Source organism: Mauremys mutica, chromosome 8 (genome assembly GCF_020497125.1).
Source record: "Mauremys mutica isolate MM-2020 ecotype Southern chromosome 8, ASM2049712v1, whole genome shotgun sequence".
In the NCBI taxonomy this organism is placed as follows: Eukaryota; Metazoa; Chordata; order Testudines; family Geoemydidae; genus Mauremys; species Mauremys mutica.
The window spans coordinates 97,967,848-97,989,618 of NC_059079.1; the positions used below are offsets into that span (position 1 = coordinate 97,967,848).

General features: G+C 37.9%; 1 protein-coding gene across 3 annotated transcripts in view; it reads right to left on the reverse strand.

The window, feature by feature from the left end:
• The window catches only part of FSTL4 (follistatin like 4), an 816,966-nt gene that overhangs the window by 297,865 nt on the left and 497,330 nt on the right, over window positions 1–21,771 (reverse strand). For all 3 annotated transcript variants that reach the window (XM_045028515.1, XM_045028516.1, XM_045028518.1), the window contains one exon: window positions 3,373–3,621. In XM_045028515.1, the coding sequence (XP_044884450.1) occupies window positions 3,373–3,621 (249 nt within the window). The remainder of the gene's footprint in view (window positions 1–3,372; window positions 3,622–21,771) is intronic.

Genomic DNA, 21,771 nt, shown 5'->3' on the forward strand with positions numbered 1-21,771 from the left:
TCTCTCTGTGTCTCAGTTTCCCTTCTCTAAAATAGGAGTAATAGCACTTTTCTAACTCACAGAGGGATTGTGAGGGCAAAGACATTAAATATTATGAGGCATTCAGATACTACGGTAATGAGGGTCATAGAAGTGCCAAAAATAGACATATTTCTGCCATTGAATCCAACTTTTTTTTCAAAAATACCCTTTACTATTATCATGTACAAACACTTATCAATAAACAAGGGGTGATGAATAGTTCTGCAGACATTCAAATACTTCTGAATATCAAGTCTCCAGTGATCTGAAGATAAAGGAATTATTCTCATACTTGACCACCTAATTACCACTGGGAAATCTGGAACACCCCACTCATACCTTTCTTCTGGTACCCCAGAGCTACATTTGATAAATGTAATTTTCAGCTACACTTTATATTCAGTAGTGTGTGATCTGTATGGCATGTCACATTGCATTGGAAATAATCTGTGACTGCTAACAGTACATTGCGTTATATCACATGGCTTCTGCAGAACTGATTGCAGGATTGGGGGTCTAATGTATGAAACAGAAATACCCATATTGTTCAGTTATCTGTATCTACAGTATGAGTTATTACAGAGCAGCTAAATCTTTACTTTAAACCCATTCTAATCCTTATGATAATCATGCTGCAATGACCAATATAATAATCTCCCTAAACTTCAGGCATATCAGATAGAAGGTAACAGAGGAATTAACAAAAGAAGAGAGAACTTGGCAAAGACTAGTTGTAGAAAGGGTTTTCTAATGCCAACTGATCTTCATTAATCAGATATATTTAAGCAGCAGTGTTAGTTATACCTCTAACCCTCTCCTTCTTTTCTCAGATTAGTTGCTGACACCAACTCTAAGTCTTTGCTGGTGTAAACTGTCATAGATCCACTGACATGAATGTCAAGTATCAGAGAGGTAGCCGTGTTTGCTGCTTTTATAGATCCAGGCTAAGAGTCTTGTGGCACCTTATAGACTAACAGACGTTTTGGAGCATGAACTTTCGTGGGTGAATACCCACTTCGTCGGATGCATCACATGCATCCAACGAAGTGGGTATTCACCCACGAAAGCTCATGCTCCAAAACGTCTGTTAGTCTATAAGGTGCCACAAGACTCTTTGCTGCATTGACATGAATGGAGTTGTGCCAATTTTCACAAGCAGAGAATTTGGTCCACTTAATTTTCTTTCTCCTTGTACAAAGGAATGCTGTTTGGATGGTTCGTGATGATATTGGGGAGGCTAGATATAATCCCTGATATGGAAGGCAAATTCTAAAAGGGACATTTGTAGTTGTGCTCTGACAACAGTTTCCTAGTTGGTAGGTAGCTTTCTGTCTGAAAAGGCAATTCTGTTTCCTACATTCTGGATCTCACAATGTTTCTGTCTTGAAAATTTCACAGGTTAATGAGTGGAGAAGTACAGTTTCCAAAAGAGAGATTGTACAGCAAATATAAATAACTACAGAAGAGACTACACCATTAAAATTATTTTAGAGCAATGCAAAGCTGATTGGATACACAGACCCGAAGTCAGAGCTGTTGTAAGCAGGTACAACACCATTAGGACTGGATTCTGCCTACAAAATCTTATTAGAATTCCTGATTTCACTCAATTCAATTTCCCCCAATTTTTATGCTATCCCATAATTCTTAATGAGAGTTATACATTCCAGGTAAAGCTGAAATTGTGAGTTAGTATAGGTACTCATTAGGAACTGTCCCTTTGTAAATCGAAAGTAACACCTTTCAAGTCAATGGAACCACGCTGCTATAAAACTAGAGTGAGATAGAATCAGGTCCTTAGTCCACATAATTTGCTTTTGAACTGGTCCAAATGAATTCAGAGGTTAACTTGTATTAGACATAAATCAAAATTTTCAGAAGTGGCCACTTGTTCCAAGTGCCTCAACTTCTGGATGCCCAACTTGAGACACACTGGTCCTGATTTTTAGAAGTCCCGAATACCCACAGCTTGATGTAACAGACCATTTGAAAGACATTTGCAGTAATTATCCTGCAGAAACTGTTTCTTCACAGTAATTATCTAGAGGTATGTTCTCTGATTTCTGTCAATTAACCAGTTTCCAAAAACTTCAATGATATCTAAAGGAACGCCAATGAATCTGGCTGAGTGTAAAGAAGAGAAAAACACTTTTTTCAGGAGCACCGCGTGTATTCCCTGCTGCATTGCTCAATACCAAGGTCACTTCTAATTGAACTGGGAAGAAAGAAAAAGTAGAAATCAGAGACGATGAAGGACAATCCTAAGTGGGGGGGTCTCTGGAGGAGAGTTCCATTTGTGTTAACTTTAACTCTTACCACTAATTCTGGTAGAATCCAGATTTTAATTGCTTAAGTGAATTGTTCATGACCTGCATTTTGGCTATGTCAGATTTTTCTGCAGGGGACATACATTTATTCAGCCATGCAGCTGTTCCAAGGCTGGTCTCATTGCTTCTGCCATTGTCAGAACAGACAACATTTGTGAATAGTGGTGTGTGCATTATAACTTCTAGGGTGACTCTGTCTGTGGGAGCATCTCACTCCAGGATGCCTTAGCCTTAGGACATACTTCATTTTTTATTGGGCAGGTGTATTTATGAGTTAAATTGACCTGCTAATTATTCCTCTCATCTTGTCAAGTCTTGGTCATGACAGTTTTAGCCTGTTATTTCTCATATATACACTCACTATATACCCCATCCCTCTCATCTCATCCCAGTATTTCTTCCTCTCATTGCTGGCACCACACCAGTGATCCAAATGGCACGGAAGATAATTAGTTGGATGTACAGCCAAATACCATCAATACAATTCTTTCTTGATTGTTGCTGAAACATCCCTAGCACATCCACAAATCCTCTAATTCTCACCTACTGTGCAATCCATTGCCAAAGCCCCAATAACGTGGGACCAATACACTATAGGTTTCCCCATTCAGTTATATGAGAAAATTATGACTTTCTGCTCCCCTCACAGAGCACTTACAATTTCCACAACAACCCTGATGTAACAAAGTGTACTATTTCTAAGGTGTTTGTCTTGTTCAAAGCCTTACAAAACAAATTCCATAGTAAAATTTTATTACATTGGAAATTAAGTTCCTACTGACTACAATGCATACAATGTATACAATGATGTTAATTATTTACCAGTTACTAGTCTTATTTCATTCTGGGTAACAATGCTCATGGATTTAATAGCTTGATAAAGTGTTGGGCTGGAATAAATCATCCTTCAAAAATGTATCTCTTAGAAATAATATGTAGCACACAGTCATTTATCATGATGGAGGTAAGATGGACAATGGAAACTCTACAGCTTTATATATATATATATAGAATGATATCCTACCTTTGAAGAAACAGTCTTTGCTGTGGATAATGTAGATTTTCTTCCTCTGCAAGCATGAGGCTCGGTGGACTTCACAGTGATTTTCATAAAATTTGCCATCAGATCCACACACTGGCATATAACTGGGCTTGCAGTCTTCTAGGCATTTGCATTCAGGCTGATTGGTCTCCTTGTTAACACCACACTTACTTCCCCGGCCACAGAACTTTTTTTCACATGATGCATGCAGGCCATCTTGCCCATAAAGCACTGAAAAAGTAGAAAGTTTAAACATTAACTATATTTGCTTAACAGGATTTAATTGGTCTTTTGTTTTAGCATGTACATTGCAAGCGTAGAGGATATAAGGATTCCAAGGATACATGGGCATCCTATGGACAATATTGCAACTGTGATATGGAGAGTATCTTCATACATAGGCTAGCAGTTCTACAGCCCCCATTCAGCAATGCATTAAAGTGCATGCTTAAGTGGTTTGCTGAATAGTGATGGGCATAAGCATGTGCTTAAAGGTAAGCATGTGCTTTGCTGAACCATGGTCTTCAGTGACTAAATACCTATACTATGTTCATTCTGCAGTTCTGGGGTGGTATTTTAAGACTTTGTTGGGATTATATTCTTCCTTCCCAACTCAAACACTGAAAAATCAATGTCTATTGGCCTGTATAAGCATCGATGCCCAAACTAGATGCAGGTCTCTTTTTCTGGTAAAACTAAAGGTTCTTGAATTCAAAGAAGTCTATTCAGGTGTCATTCACTTGGCCGTCTCATCTGACACTGGCAGACCCCACAGTGGCTAGCAATGACACAATTAAGACTCAGAGCTGGTGACAATTGAAAAAAGAAAGAAAAAAATGTGTTGGATGACCCATAGCAGGGGTCAAAGATTAATCATTTTTGTGTAGGGTGGAATTAATCATTATGTGAATTAATGTGCAAGCTTAACTTTGTGGCTGATGCTTTGGTTCACATTGTCTGTACCGTATATTGGGGTTGGTTAGTTCTTTAACTTCATTCTTGTATTTTGCATTACTTAGTTATATGCAGGATAGATACCTATTGCTGGACCTCTTATAAATGTATTAAATAGATACCAATAAATAATTCACTCTCCAAAAACAAGACAACAGATATTTATTAACAATTAGTTAATCCATTGCTTTTTTTTTCATTTTTATATCATAATAAACAAATCACTCAGATACTCTAACCATGCAAACCTCCATTTAGCACCCCACGTGCTATGGGTCAGACACACTGATATTCTTACCTAGATAGGCTATCAGCTTCCTACATGGGTGACATTTTCAAAAGTGCTCAATGTTGACCTAACTCTGCTCCCAGTGAAGTCAATGATAAAATTCCCATTGACTTCAATGGAAGCAAAGTCAGGCCAATGCTGAGAGCTTTTGAAATCTCTCTCCTGCAAGGAGTCTCATTGGAGTCAATGGAATTACTAATGGGGTTAAGTGCTTCCCAATATGAGTGAGGCCATCAGCATATGGGCCTATGTAAATATAACAATAAATAAATGTCTAGTTTCTTTTAGGTATTAGCACAATATGATGAACTGAACATTATTTATATTTCTATCGTTTGATATTATTATAATCCTAGAAAATTTAATTTTAGATTGTAATAGCACTGCACCTAAAATTTCTGCACTGAACGGCTTACAACAGACCTGTTATTACTATAATTTCTAGAGGACGGGGTATTTTGAAATAAGCCACTGTACAAAGAGTAATAACCAGCATTACACTTAATTATGAGTTTTGGAAAATTAGAAGATTACTGGGCTGCATTAATGGTAATAAGAATAACGTTGAGAATTACAAAGGGATGTTACAGAAAGAATAATTAAAACATGAAGGTAGTTTGGTAACCAACATTTTACTGCAAGCTTTAATTAATCTCCCTTATTGCCCATTTATGATTTCCCAATGCTACATGCTGATAGAAAATGCAACAGTGTTAAAAGCAAGACCTCCGGATCCACTGCAAACACCAAGGGGTTAAAAATAGTTGTACAAAATGCAAGTCAAAGTTTCCACATGTAACAAAACCCATTTTTGCTTGCTCCTTGTTAAGTTTGTTTTTATCATTGTAAATTCGAAAGGAAAAGAATCTGTTATTGGAGGATTAACTATTTGACTCAATAACTCATTAAAATTTTTGCACCTTGGCAGGCTAAGAAATATTGACTTTTTCCCAACCCGTAATAAACTAGAAGGTCAAAAGTGTCTCTGAACAGTTTAAGAAGTACAGTCCCTCAGAGGGATATCTGAATATCCTTTATTCAGTTCACTAATTGTTCAGCATGTCTCTGAAAACTATCCACAGCAATACACATACTGTGACCTCTACATGACCTATTGTCAAGGTCACCTATAATTACCATATCTATTGTACATTTGTCAGAGCAAAGGTCTCGATGTTTGAGTGAAGAAACTCTGTTAAACTTGCATTATTATAGTTGCTTAGCTTGTTCAACAGGAAATGCATGTCAGCATTTGCTGGTACAGTTTAAGATAAAATATTTATTGTAGATTACATTTTTTGTGTTTTGTTTGTTTGTTTTTTATTCTGGTAAGATAATTGACCTTCCACCCCTTCTGCAAAAATCATAACTAAATTAGATCCATTTCTATACTTTCTTCTTAGATCCCAGATATCCTACACTGTGACCACCCACATGGAGTCCATGGACATTCTTTTGTAGGATGGAAAAGGTTGAGTTCCTGCAAACCCTGGTTGCTCGCTTAAGACTGTAACGTGTCCTGGATTGTATAGATGTGCTGAGTTGTGGAGGGGATTTTAGTATTCTTAAACTATCCACCCCTACACACACACACACACACACACACCCATCCTTCAACTAGGCTGGTTTCTAACTAGTACACAAAGCAGAGCTAGTTACTTTGCTCTCTGGTGTATGTTTTGCAGTATGTTGCTAACACTAGCCGGGAGCTGCATGCTGCCCTTTTGGAAAGAAAAGCACACTGCCCCCATTGTATATTTATTCCGCCCCCCTTTCCCCACCCCAATCCATCCTGAGCCATCCTTCCCTACTATAGCCACTCTTAAAACATAGCAGCTGTGTGCACCATCCACCTCATTGTTATGGCTGGACCGGCAAGGACAAGATTTCTACCTTAGCATCAGCTTTATCTTGATCTTTTTTTGTCTTTTGTTGGTTTCTGTCACAACATCTACGTTCTTGAAAACAAAAATTTGTATTCCCATTGTAATGCAAATATTACTGACCTTTAATGCTGTGACCGTTTGGGTAAGTAACAATATATATAAGACCTCTAAGTAGCTCAGGCCTTGCCCATTCTACATACTATGAAATTATCATTTAAAACATTTCTGGTTTTTAGTGCCCTATGGGTTTTGTTCATGGATAGATTTATGCGATTCTACTGGCCCCAGAACTCCTGATGGTAACTTTAGTGAAGGCTAGATTCCAGTAACTGCCTGTACCCCAAAAACAACAAAAGAAAAAGCTGTTTATTTTCCATTCAGTAAACCAGACATGTCTTTAGTGGTTTCACACGTCTGGAATCTGCAGATCACCAAGGTGAAGTTTACAGATATGGGACTCTCTTTGGCCAGAACCTGAATGAGGTTGATATTAACAAATTCATCAACACTAATTATTAATTAAATTAATATTTGTACAGTCCTTTGAAGGTGTGAAGCATCATACAAGTGCCACCAACCAACACACATGGATGGCATGCAAAAGTGATAATAACAGGATATGAAATATAAGGACCCAATAAGAGAAAAAGCCCCAAGATGTTTGACTCCAAAAGCACAGGCTTCTTTATTCACTAAGGCCTGGTCTACACTACGGGGAGAATGCATGAATAACGTAGCTGGAGGCAATATTGCTTAAGTCGACTTATTGAGCTGTCTACACCATGCTGCGTCGATGGGAGAAACTCTCCCATTGATGTACCTTATGCTTCTTATTCTGGTGGAGTACTAGAGTCAATGGGAGAGCGATCTGCGGTCGATTTAGCGAGTCTTCACTAGACCCACTAAATCAACCATCGCCTCAGCGTCGATCCCCACGGGGTAAGTGTAGACATACTCTAAGTTAACTTAGACAGCACTATTAATAAAGAATAGTTATGACCAAGATCTAGGTCCATCAAACATGAGTAAGTAAACATTAAGCAGTCATGGGATAAGAGGGAAGGTCTTCTCATGGCTCAGTAAATGGTTAAAAGACAAGACAAAGAGTAGGAATAAATGGTCATTTTTCAGAATGGAAAGAGGTAAATTGTCATGTCCCCAGGGATCTGTATTGGTACTGTGCAGTTTAACATATTAATAAATAATCTGGAAAAAGGGGTAAACTGTGAGGTGGTAAGAATTGCAGACGATACAAAATTACTCAAACTGCAAAGAGTTACAAAGGGATCTCACAAAACTGGGTGACTGGGCTAGAAAATGGCATATGAAATTCAATATTAGTAAGTGCAAAGTAATGCATATTGGAAAAATAATCCCAACTATACATGCAAAATGACGGGGTCTAAATTAGCAGTTAACACTCAAGAAAGAGATCCCAAAGCCATTGTGGATAGTTTTCCGAAAACATCCACTCAGTGTGCAGCAACAGTCAAAAAAGCTAATGGAATGTTAGGAATAATTAGGAAAGGGACAGATAACAAGACAGAAAATATCATAATGCCACTATTATAAACCCACGCCCTGAATACTGTGTGCAGATCTGGTCACCCCATCTCAAAAATATATATATTTGAATTGGAAAAGGTACAGAGAGGGCAACAAAAATGATTAAGATTATAGAATAGTTTCCATTTCAGAAGAGATTAACAAGACTTTTCAGCTTGGAAAAGAGACGACTAAGAAGGGATATGATAGAGATCTATATAATAATAATAATAATAATAATAATAATAATTTGGAGATATACCAATCTCCTAGAACTGGAAGGGACCTTGAAAGGTCATCAGTTCCAGTCCCCTGCCTTCACTAGCATGACCAAATACCGATTTATTGATGATCGCTGTTTCTTGTGTTATGTGAAGGACTAAATAACATTCTCCATTCATGATTTTGTTATTTAGTCCTTCACATAACACAAGAAACAACGATCACCAATGAAATTAATAGTCAGAAGATTTAAAACAAACAAAAAGAAGTACTTCTTCACACAACACACAGTCAACCTATGGAACTCATTGTGGGGGATGTTGTGAAGGCCAAAACTATAACAGGGTTCAAACAACAATTAGATTATTTCATGGAGGATAGGGCCATCAATAGCTATTAGCCAAGATAGTCAGGGATACAACCCCATGCCTTGGGTGTACCTAGCCTCTGATTGCCAGAAGCTGGGAGTGGATGACAGGGGATGGATCACTCGATGATTGCCTGTTTTGTTCATTTTCTCTGAAGTACCTGACATTGGCCACTGTCAGAAGACAGGATACTGGATCATTGGTTTGACCCAATAAGGTCATTCTTATGTTTTTGTGAGTAGGAGGATCTCAGTCATACAAGAGGAATCCTCACAAAAGGCATTAATTGTGGCACTGGAACAATGGTCCTGGTGGCACAAATTTTTCCTTGTTTCAGCTGTGATATTTTCTCTCCTGTATTTATTTATAATTGGGACATTAATATTTATTTGCATTATAGTAGTATACAGAGACCCCAATTGGGAACAGGGGACTATGGTAGTCACTGTAGAAACATAAGAGAAGACAAGGTCCCTGCCCCAAAGACCTTACAGCTGAGTGCCAAAGTTTGGTCACAGGGAAAACTTTTACATACAATTTAGATAAATCCTTGCAAACAGTGCTGCAAAATGGAAATTCTGAAACAACCTTCAGTGTAGCAGCACTTGATTCGGTCATGATTTTACTTTGGTTACCTTTGTAAATGGCTGCAAATTAAGTATTTGGTTAATGACAATGATGCCACTGGGACATTTCCCCACTTAGGAAATAATGCACCAGAACTTCAACTGTATACGTCGGCATAGTGCTATTGAAGTCAACGATTTGCACTGATCAATATCAGCTAAAGACTAAAGCAAATTTAACATCCTGCTAATATTTGTGTGTTTGCCATTCCCAGCGGTTAACTTGACTGAAAGATTATCTAACTGAAGGGTCCACATGGGGAAGCTACTGTGGTGCTACAGACCCTTTAGCACACGGACTTTAAAGAGAAAGGCTTAAGATACACTGAGCAGTCCAGAAGCCACATGGAGGATTTTAAAAGACATTCTTAATTAATTAGCAGCTAAGGTGAGTAAAAGTCCCCCATTAAACTTCTGACTTTGGTCATCCAGTGTAAAATCTTTCCGAAGTCTCAGAATCACAGGGAGGGAAGGGCCCTCGAGAGGATATCTAGTCCAGTCACGCGCACTCTTGGCAGGACTAAGTATTATTTAGGCCATTACTGACAGATGTTTGCCTACCACTTCTCTTGCTACCTCTTGTGATGGCAATGTAGAACACACCTCATAACTACCCAAAGAGCATTCAATTGTAAGTAAACATAGAATTTCCATGGCTTGTCAGCTAAGATCTGTGCTGTAGTAGGGCCAGATAATGCTAGAATGGCATAATGGCACTTTTGCCACATGGAGGACACCATTTTGTTCTCAAAATGGCATCCTTCGCACAGAATGACCTCGCATGCAAGGTCACACTACATGTAGGATGTCATTTGGTAGAGTGAAATGGCGTCCTCTGCACAGCATGATGTATGCAAGGTCATGCTGGCATTGTTATTCCAGTAGTTGTCCGTTCAGGACCACGCCATTGGTTAAAACACTGAACTTCCCTGCTTTTGAGACAAGAACAAAAACAGGGATGTAGTTCACTAATTAAACTTAACCCCCCACAATATTTTTCTTTCATGTTATGAAAACTGAATGAATTTCCCACTCCTACAAGGATTATAAAACACAATAATGGAAAAGGTAATCAAGTGAAACTACCAGCTAACTGCTTGCAGTATTTATGAGCCCCACAGCACTGCATGAAAAAGATATAATTCGTTTAATTTATTAGTCATAAAGAAAGTCATTTACCTAGGTTAAAAAATGATCATCTTGTAAAACAAGCCACTTTTCAACACTAATTAAATTTACCAAACATGGCCAAAGCCTAAGTAGTTATATTAAAGTTAGTATGACGAGAAGTGGAACTTCATTTGTCTCCATCAATGACAAGATTCTGTTCCTCAGAATTTTGGCCGGAAACGTAAGAATTTTGGGATTCTGGTTGAAAAACAAAGGCCAGATGTGGTTCGTAAGACAGGTGCAGTTCAGGAACTGTGTCAAGTCCTTTAACAGGGTTTTGTTTATTTCAAAATAAAAATTTAAAGGCAAAATGAAGATGTAATTCCTATCCTCAGACTTATGAGGCTATGCATCCTCTAACCACTGATTAATTCATGAAGTTCAAGGCCCTTTCTGCCTTTTATACATTGTGGAAGATATTACAAAGTACAGTCAACTTTTCATAATTTTCCCATCCCTAAACTCTATTCCTTACTTTGGCAAAACTCCCAAGGAGTTCAATTCAAAGTTAGCTTGAATAAGGAGCAATATAATAAACTGGCATCATCATCACACCCAGCGTTAAAGTCACAGCAAAAAATAGATATTGTAATTGTAATTATGCAATTCTGCACTTGTAAATTGCAAAAACATAAATTATAATGTTTGCATAAATAAGAAGATGGCAAATTCTTTGAGATGAACACTGGGCTAATTAATATCCATAGACACACTTTTGAAAGTTGTTAACTAGTCCTGATTTACAATGCAGGAAACAAAGCCACAAATCGCACAGCAAGTCACTGTTAGAATCAAGATTAGATACTTAGTCTTCCTGGTCCTCAGTTTTCCCTTATTTAAAAGAGGGACTATCGTATATTCCTGCTTCATAGGCAGTGATAGGAAGTCAGTGATGTTTGCAAAATGTTATATGATTTTAATGTATTTTTATTGTACCTGCATGAAAATCAAATCCTCAGAACTGCAGAAACAACTGCAGTAATTTCTTAGGAACCAACCTGATTTGTCCTTTAGATCTCATGGAAATCTAAAAAAATTAACAAAATTAATTCAGCCACTGCTGAATTATGTGCCTGCATCATTTCTGATTGGAATATATAGACAAGGTGGATTATTTTTTTTTTTAAGCAAACACACGGAAACCAGCAGAAATGATCTGATAATTTAGATGAGGAAGATCCACATACTGAGCTGTGCCTAACCATGGAAAATTTACACCCAGAAAGAATTCATTTGAGAAAACATAAGCAACCTTAATTGCAGTGGTTTTCTACTACTAGAATATACTAGATAAAGGGTGGAAAGGAAAAAAAATATAACCTCTACTAAATAAAAAATCTGCAGTAAATATACTGGTAATGTATTACTTCACTGCAGTTTCAAGTTCAGATTTTTTGGTACATCTTGGCTGCTACCTGCAATAATCATGTATGATCCAGTCCTGCAAAAATATATCCCATCTCTATTAGACATTAATTTTTTGGGAAGAATACAGATTGTAGATATATTTGTTGCTTGGAACTCCCCATACACTTGACTTAACATAATTATTTTGCTTGTGCTGATAATAAAACTGCAAATACCACAGCACAGGACCTTCCACTTTCTCTGACTAGCACATATTTATCATATGTTCATAGGATAATTCACGCTTTGAAGTAATATAAGTTCAGACACATGCAAATAGCACTGGCTCCTGTTCAGCTAACAAATATGTGTATCCAGTGTTATCGCTGCAGTAAAACTAGTGTAAAGCAATGGGCAAAAATTCACTGACAATCTGCATAACTCTTTAAGCAAATCTCTTTTTTTGCATTGCATGCCTATCATGAAAACGGAGCAGCAGCAAAAGGAAAGTCACCTCAGAAAAAACTACTTGGTGTTGACTGAATCATTACCAACACAATCATTATTTCTGTTGCTAGTCTTTGCTGTTCTGATTTCTTTCTTTCTTTCTTTTTTAACAAGATGGTGACTCATCCTGGAAGAAAAGTATAGAAAATGGGACATACACTTCAAACTGTTTTGCTAATGATACAACCTGCTAAAGTTTAAGTTTGCTCATGACATTTGGCACTACTGTACTGTTGAAAAGATTAACAGCTTTTCTTATAACTACAAGGACTGCCCACTCTTTCAGGTAATAAGAAGGTTTGGAGGTCATGTGCATTATTCACAAGCACTTTCTAGGGAGGGAAATGCACACTTCTCACTCACCATTCCAAGGGAAAGAAATACAGTAGCCTCAGAGGAAAAAGACGGAAAATTATCATCCACTACATTAATCTAGAGGCCTGTGGCAGGGCAGGGGTAAACCTCCTTTAAAGCCCTGCCAAAATGCTGGCTACAGCCTGCTCTCTGGCTGGTAGGCCAGGGATAGAGATGCAGGTACTCAGCAGGAAGCCCAGCTGCAAGCCCTAATGAGGGCTGGCTCAGACAAACTTGCTGGGCTAAGTAGTGACAGCTGGGCTGAGGCAGGAGAAGGCTGTAAAAGCCCTGGGCAAACCTCAGTGGGGAGGCTAGCCTGGGAGGAGACAGGAGGGTAGTATCTCTGTCTCCTTGCCAATAAGGAAGCCTCAAGGGCCAGGAGACCTGGGGAGGGTCTGTGGGGGACTATCTGTTGAGGGATCTGGGCACTGCATGAGCACTGTAAATAAAGACACTGGGGTGATTCAACAAAAGAGGGAGTGAACACTCTTTATTAAACCAGCCTAAACACAGGGTGCAGGCACAAAAGTAGGAGAGCCTGCACTCACCCTGTGACAAGACCCTATCGGAAAGGGAAGATACTGCATCTAAATGATGACATGGAAATATTGTTCAAAAAGCCATAAAAGATAAAGCTATAATTGTTTCAGTTATAATACACATTCACATACATATCAACAGACACACTCTCTCTTTCTAATCTTTATACATTGGCACCTCTCTAGATAGCTACATTACTTACGAGTGCCAAAGCCATGGATGGGTAATGCAAGTCATTCCAAAAGAGTGCCAACAGAAGTTTATACCAAACTGCACTATTTTATTTTCTGAGGGTGCCACATATTAAATTAAAAAACAAACACTTCCAAAATTACCTCACTATTTTAGAGATTTTTTTTTTATTGATGCTCTTGATAATAGATCACTGCATTTTATATAAGGTAAATTAGTTAGAATGATTCCAACTGAAAAAACCTCTGATGGAGACAAAAATGATTAGGCACAACTTAGAAGTTTCTAAAACTGACCAAAATTAGCTCTTCTTTATGTAAGAATGTTGTGGTTTTCAGATCCAATCTTTCAGACTTTCCAGGCCTACAAACAAATACTGTCTCCCAATGGAAAAGTAGGAATCTCTCCATTCCAGTGGTATAAAGCTTATACTTCTAGGTCCTGACTTTGGATATTAAACCTGCCACCAGCGCAGAAAGAAGCAGTGTCTCTACTGTGCCCCCATATACAGTGTTTTGCAGAAATGCCAGATTGGAGTAGAAGGAGGAAACATTTCTCTGGCAGATTTTTTTACTTAACAGCAGCTGTTTGAAACTGATCAGTTGTTAATAATGTTTGAATAAGTCCCGGCAGGGATGGAGTGGACTATGACCGGACCCTACACTACTGAAGCTGATGGGAATTTTGCTATTGATTTTTATGGTGCAGAATCAAGCCTCTCGTGGGTAAAATTCAGGGGATCCAGTTCAAGGTGTCTGCTAAATCTAATGTATCGACTCAAGAGACCACCATGTTCTACATGGCATATATAAATTTTAAATGGAAAATATGACAAAAATCAAGAATAGCAAATAAAGCTGGCAGCCATGAAAGCAATATTTAGCTACACTGTCATAAAGTGGATGCAGCAATATGAATCAGTGAAGGCAACAGCTGCTGGTACAAGAAGAGATGAAACAAGCTTTGGATTGACACAGTTGAAACCTATAAAATAAGGACAAATCAGTAACAGAGAAAAAAAGTCCCCATAATCGGTATGCTTCTATGGAAAAAAAGAAAAATTTGCATTTGTAACAAAAAGGCAGGATACAATCTGTTCCTATAAAGTGTCCAATTTGAACCTGATCAATCCTTTAAGAGGATTTCCAGAATATAGCTTTGAAGGTACAGATATGAATTCACTGAACCAAGTGCAATTCTCTTCCCCACTCTCCACACATATAAGTGGATTCCAGTTATGGACAACCAGAATAACTGTTAGAGGATGGACTCTTTCCTAACAATGTATAATCCTCAGAATCGTATATCAAAGAAACTGGTAGTAGCAGGGGAAAGTATAAAATTGCTACAAGAAACGGCAAACCTATCTTGAAAAGACTTTTCATTATAAGTTTTCTGTGACTGAACTGCAAAAGCCTGAAATCCCAATAATGTGCACTGAGGGAACTGCTTAATTTGTGTGAGTATTGTAATTATTTATCCATATAAAATTTGAGTTGTTGGTATTCAGCAACTCTAAAAATTAGGCCAGAGGCACCCAAAGTTAGAGAACACTTATGAAACTGTGGGCTTTAAAACTTTTCTGTGTCAATTTTTGCATCTTAAAAAGGGGATTAATACAACTTCCCTACCTGACAGGACTATGAGAAGGATTATAGATGACATTGTGAAAAGGCTTTGAAAATCTCCAGTGCTATACTGTGTTATTATGAGTATAATTTGGACTAAGTTTTGCCTAGTTTCAAACCCACTCAAACACTATGGGATCAAAAGCTTGGTGCTAACACACATTATTGGCATGGTGTTATATTTATGAGAGTACAAAACAAGAAACAGAGGGCACGGATACCAACAAATCAAAAGAGCAAATAATGTAAATTATATCTGGAGATAATTGCAGAAAAATGTAAACCTGTTTTTGAAAATCTGGCCAAAACATCCATACTATTAATGTGTGACAGTCAAGCTTTTGGGGCGATTCTCTTCTCTTTAGCGAGAAAAACCTGAAGCAGATCAGTCATCAAGACTTACTGGCTTATTTAGAGGATTATATATCATAGGTACTTAATAGTGAATGTAATTTTATTATATTATTACAATACACCAAATACAATTTAAAGTCTAAATTATGTTTGGCTGCTGTGTCATTGGGATTCATATTGATCCAAGGACAGAATTTGGCCCTGGGTTTGGTGACTGGAAATGTCACGAAGGAGATGACAAAATCCCTTTGAAAAAAATCACAGAAGTAATGAGACATATTACTTTACGGTTACATCCCCCTCATCCATTTAGAAGGCCTTTCTTTCTAAAACTTAATTTATTCCAAGGTACCCAAATTTAAAGCTTATTGAACAACTCAATGGGCCAATGCAGGAGTTAATGTGCATATCTTTCTGTTATGTTTAGGTCTTTACTCTCACAGTGCTTCAAAATAGTGTGAAGAAACTCTCCAATATCTGATTGGTAATATCTGGATCACAGTAACTGTGGGAAACAGAACCATTAGAGTTCAATATCCTACACACTTCTGAAAGAAATATATGAAATCCACATAGGACATTGCTCAAGGTTGGTCTTGTTGCATTTAATTTCTTCCATTAGCCCTTCTCACTGCCCCGACCTTCAATCTTACTTTCAGGGCCATCCTTCCTTTCCTCTTGTTTTCAGTTGTCTTTTATCCTTTGACCACTGCAATGAGTGCTTGCACTCTATGGGCTATTGTAAAAGATTTGAGCAATCAATAGTTCACAGTCATGTATCCACCTGCTATTCCTTAAGTGAAATTCCTGTGACAGAGTGTATGAAAAGGTTGGAAAGTGATAAAGCAATAATTAGAGAGGACTTGTCTGTTTTCATAATGATTTCTTCAACTATATTCCCAGTGCAAAGAGCAGAAGTGAGTTGGAAAGATTAATTCTGTCTGATTGTTTATCTTTACTTGTTGATGCTTTTCTATTAAACTTTAATTTTGATGCCAACATTGGTGGGTTTGGTGTAAATTATCCACATAAAAGTTTCCCTTCCCCTCTTCTAATATTTTCCAAAACCATATTTGAAGACTTTTGTCAAGTCTTGATTAACCATTGCATTGGTCACACTTTCCACTTCCTCCTATACCTCATAGGCATAGAGTTATAGACTTTAAGGTCAGAAGGGACCATTATGATCGTCTATTTATTTCTCCAAGGAAGCTAACTTTCTTTCTCTAAAAATTGCCTTCTTTCTTTATAAATTGCTGTGATTCCATATACCTCCACATATAGCTTTTCTCTCCTTCCCTGGAATCAGACAGAGTTCTCACTTTACACTTTGTTTCAACAACTGGCTCAATAATATTTTTTTTCCAGTGGTAGAAATGGATCTGACCTAGAACACCAGATCTAAGCCCCCATGGCTTTTGAAGAAGTTCAGATCCAGATAATTTCTCTCTTTCTATTGGTTCCCATTAGAACAGTAAATCCAAATACGCCTGAATTTTGGAAGAATTTGGATTGAGAGACCAGTCTGTGTTTGAAATCCATGGCTCAGGCCTATCTCTGCTTGGAGAAGGATCAAAGCAATATCCGTCAGTATGTTGCACCATACTGCAGCAAAAGGTGAACCTATCAACAGCCATCATTGTATGATCCCTATGTGTAAACAACTCATTTACTGTGAAAATTCTTTTTTCTATTGTATTAGCAGCCATGGTTCAGAAACAACAGAAGCTAAACTCTGATATGAGGAAGGGCCTTACTGTCTAGCAATCTCATGGTCTCTGATTTTGGTCATCCACTGCCCCACTTTGTAGTAAACTCATTTACAGGGGAAAAATTACTTTTCTCATTTATTTTATACATATTTCATCCTGACACATACATAAACCAGATGGCACTGCATATTGGATAGATTGATTTTTCAGTTTCCTGATTATTCATTTTCTCACTCAGTACATCAATTTATAAAACTCCACATAGACCCAAAATAGCTCATCAATGTATTTGACCCAGAAATGGAAACATATCTGAATTTAATTTATTTTATTATTTTTTGGCTGCAGGATGAGTAGGTGAAGAGATATCTCTAATGAATACCCATTTGGCCTCTTATTACATTATTCTCAAATGCTGCTCTTGGGGAAAAAAGATAGATCCTCCCTCATCCCGAGCTATGCTATTGCTCTGTGAGGTCTAACTGATGTGATTAATTATAAAGAGTTATAGACTTCATGATAGTGAAGCCTGTGTCAGCATTTCCAATATCAACTCCTTATTTTAGGTTTTGTGGTATGCAACTGTGTCCTGGCATCAAACGTCTCATTCTTGGAACAATATTTTAAGTGCTCTCGGGGCAGGCCATACAGGTACAAAATGAGTGGCAGTGCAAGCTTCCACACAATGCTCTCACTGGTGGAGAAAGAAAGAGACTAGCATCGTGATCTGGCCATCTCCTTACTAACAAAATTAAATAAATACTATAGCTTTCTTCATTAAATTATCCCGTAAAATTCATTAAATTATCCTCTATTCAGTGGGAATAGCGCATGCACGGTAATTTTCAGGAATGAAAAACAACTTAACTGCCCAAACAAGAAAGGACAAAGCTTTAAAACCTGAACATTCACATGAATCTCACAAATACGTACATATCTCCCTGCTCCTATATTTTAGGGTGGTCTCAAGAGAGAACAAGGATGGCCTCTTTTACAAGAGTCAGATCATAGTTTATTTCATGTTTTCCAAATTAGATTAAATTTCAGGTCGTGTGTCTAGGGAGACTAAACCAATAGTTTTAAATCCCAAGAAATAATTAACAAAACCCATTAAGGAAATGTTCCACTTAGTTTACTATGCCTCCTATGAATAACTAAAGATAGATAATGGTGCTAAAAAGATAAATTGGGCATATACAAAGTTTTATTAAGAGTCTATTTGTAGGCTTTAATATGTTTGGGTGTAAAAGTTGCCAGTTTCAGAAAATAAATGGGAAGGAAAAAATATAAAGCCATTTAGCTATAATGGGTTTGTATTAGTGCAGGTATTTCAGGTGGGGGGGCGGAGCTTACTGCTCAAAGCATACTGCATGTTTGACTCACTACTGCATTACTTGATTGAAGAGGCATCTTCAGAAATGGGATTAGTATCATTCCTATATCACATCCAAATCAGCATAAACTTCTTGCTGAAAACTGTTGAAGTTGCACAGTCTTTTCAGACTTTTTCCCCCCAAGAAATTTCATTTATGTTTTCTTGCTGAGATGCTGTACAGCCTCATACATTATAAGCAAAAGAGCCTTACTGTATAATAGAAGTGTGAGGCAGGAGCCAAACACTTCCATTACAGGGCGAATTACAATCATGTAACTACTGAATGAGGATGTATTACATCTGTGTGGGACATAGAAGGAAAGACATTTTTATAAATCAATCTTGAGCTGTTACTCAAGAGGGAAAATAACTAGTGGCGGTACCTACTCACCAACTCAGTGTAAATAAGTCATTTGCCTGCCAGTGTACATTCCCTAACCTCACCCTTAATTAATCATTTTATTCCAGTCAATAAGATTGCAGTATGCAAATGAATTGAGGGGAAAAGTAGACAGATGACAGAAGGGTGGCGGTCCATATCTACTACTCAACCATCATTTGTGATGTTGAGAGGGCTGCAATGTGGGGATTAAAGTGGAGGAAGAGAGAAACAGAAAGAAAGGAGAAGAGAGAGTTTCTGGTCACCATGGTAGTACAGACAGACCGACCACTAGCTCTTTCAGACCACTGGCTCTGTTCAAATAGACAGACAGACCGACCACTAGCTCTTTCATTACAATTGTGGGCCTATGACAGTAGAAGTCTATCCCTCCTCTACTTCCTTTTCCCTCCAATTATTTGATTTTGTCAACCTTCAAAATGCAGCAGTTAAGAGTCTAACACAGTTAAATGTTCAGCTGTCTCTCTAAAAGGAATCACTGGGCCAAATTAATCACTGATGTAAAGAGGCGCCTCAAGAAGGAGTTCCAATAACTTACACGAAGTGGAAGCATGGACTTGCCATTTGAAAGGGTCCATCCCGGGGGACAAGAAAACTGTCTCAGCAGGGACAGCCTACCAAGGGACTGTAACATTCCGAACCTGAGGAGAGAGCCTAAGTGCAAAAATATCATGCTGGGCCACCAGAGAAATTCAAATTTCATGGGAGTCCAGAGAGTTCTTACAGCACTGCCTGAGACATAAAATTCCATTCCAAATGAGATTGCTGCATCATGACCTCATTGTATACATTATTGTTTGTGTGTGATTGCAACTCCAAGATCTGAGGGAGAAGGGTAAGGAAGATGGGCAGTGTGGACTGGGAGCTATTGCTTCACTGGTTTACAAATAATAAACTACTGCAATTCATGCTAAATATTTAATTATTTGAATACCTTTCCCATTTTCTAAGCTCAAAAGGAACCCTTCATAGATCTCTTCTTTGGGGATTAGGGAATTTCCAAAATGAGGAGGCAAGACAGAAACCAGAAATTCCTTTAAAAGCAATAAGGACAAGAGATTTCTTTAAAGTTTTATTGCTTTTGATACATATTTTAGAGCCCTTCTGAAACTAGGGAAGTAAAGGAAACCATATGAGTCCAGTCAGCATATAAAGAGCTCTATAAAATGAAGAAAATTGAAAACCAATTTCATTTAAAACAACAATAAAAGAGAAACAGGCTGAATTAGAAGAAAACATTTGCAAAGAGAAGGAAAGTCACATAAGTATGTGTGCTTATAACAGTGAAAGGTGTGCTTATAACAGTGAAAGGTGTCCTAAGCAAAGATGGGCTGCTTAGTAGAAGTGGCTTTTAACTAAAAGGTTGAACAAAATTGTATTGGAAACTGCATAGGGATCTTTTTAAGTCATTGCTAACCAGATGTACAATCCAAGTTAGATGCATCCCTTTTCAAACTGAACTACCTGATTTTATGGAAACCATTGAAACACTTATTAAATACATGACACAAAGTTAAAAAGTTCATGGAATGGATGTTATTTTGGACACTCCTAATGTTCTTAAAGGTATGAGACCTGAGCAGCTATAAGCTTTTATTTCCGTTTTGACCAATATGAGTGAACATTCAATATACCCCGATTTGAGATCAAAGCGAAACGCTGTCAAGCTGCAATACAATTAACAAGAAGCAGCAAAGAATCCTGTGGCACCTTATAGACTAACAGACGTTTTGCAGCATGAGCTTTCGTGGGTGAATACCCACTTCTTCAGATGCAAGAAGATGCAAGAAGTCTTGCATCTGAAGAAGTGGGTATTCACCCACGAAAGCTCATGCTGCAAAACGTCTGTTAGTCTATAAGGTGCCACAGGATTCTTTGCTGCTTCTACAGAACCAGACTAACACGGCTACCCCTCTGATACTTGATACAATTAACAAGGGCATTTAAACTCCTCTCTTTAATTCCACTCATATCTTTACTGAAGCTCTTTCCAGGGCTAGTGAACTTATAAAGAAACATTATTTTCAGAATAAAACCATCTAGCTCTGTTGCTCCTCACGCTGGTTTTGCAAACTCCCAGAGCTGCATTTTGTATGGCCACCTAACTATAATAGAAAATGTTACTCCAGCACTATCATATGCCCTATGCATTTCAATTTGGTCCTCTTTGTCACTGTCTGACACATTTGGGGGCTTTTCTTATTTCACAGGGTCCTTTAGCTATGTTTAGACAAACCGCTGACATTTTGACCTTTCTACTGGATGTCTCTCAAAGCTAACAGCCTCTAAGCTAATAGTTGCCTTTTACAGCTTCTTCTCCGGGGCATTACAGCTAATCATCCCCTCTTCCTAAAGTATTGCACTCTCTCCTCATGAGAGGAAATTATTCTGATTCTCTCATGGAAGATTTCTTTCTTTTTTTAAGGTTCTGTTTAGTGGTCTCTAGAGATCTAACAGTTAAGTACAAGACTCCTGCTTCTGAATATCAACTGTGGAGCTCTCTTGATTGCTCTTGTGGATGTGTAGGGACAAAGTTCAAGGCTGGCAGAGAGGCTGAGAACATGGCCATCCTAGTAAAAGAACATCTCATTGATTCCACTGAGATTTCTCTGTAAACTTGAACTGTCCAGTTCTGGGGTTTCTGAAAAATTCTGATAACTTCTCTTCACCATGCATTGGCTCACATTTTATCAAGCCTCTGAACTTTCTGGATTTGGCCAGAACCAGAGGTGGAAATGTGAGGACATTGAGAAGCCTTTCAAATATACTACGCTGACAAAAACAGAATATGTAACACCACTTAAACAAGCAAAACAGCAGCAATAACTCTCCACCTGTGTTTCTTCTCCCCACTCCTCACATGTACACACTTCTCAGTACACAGGGAAATGGAGAGAATTAAAACTACTGCT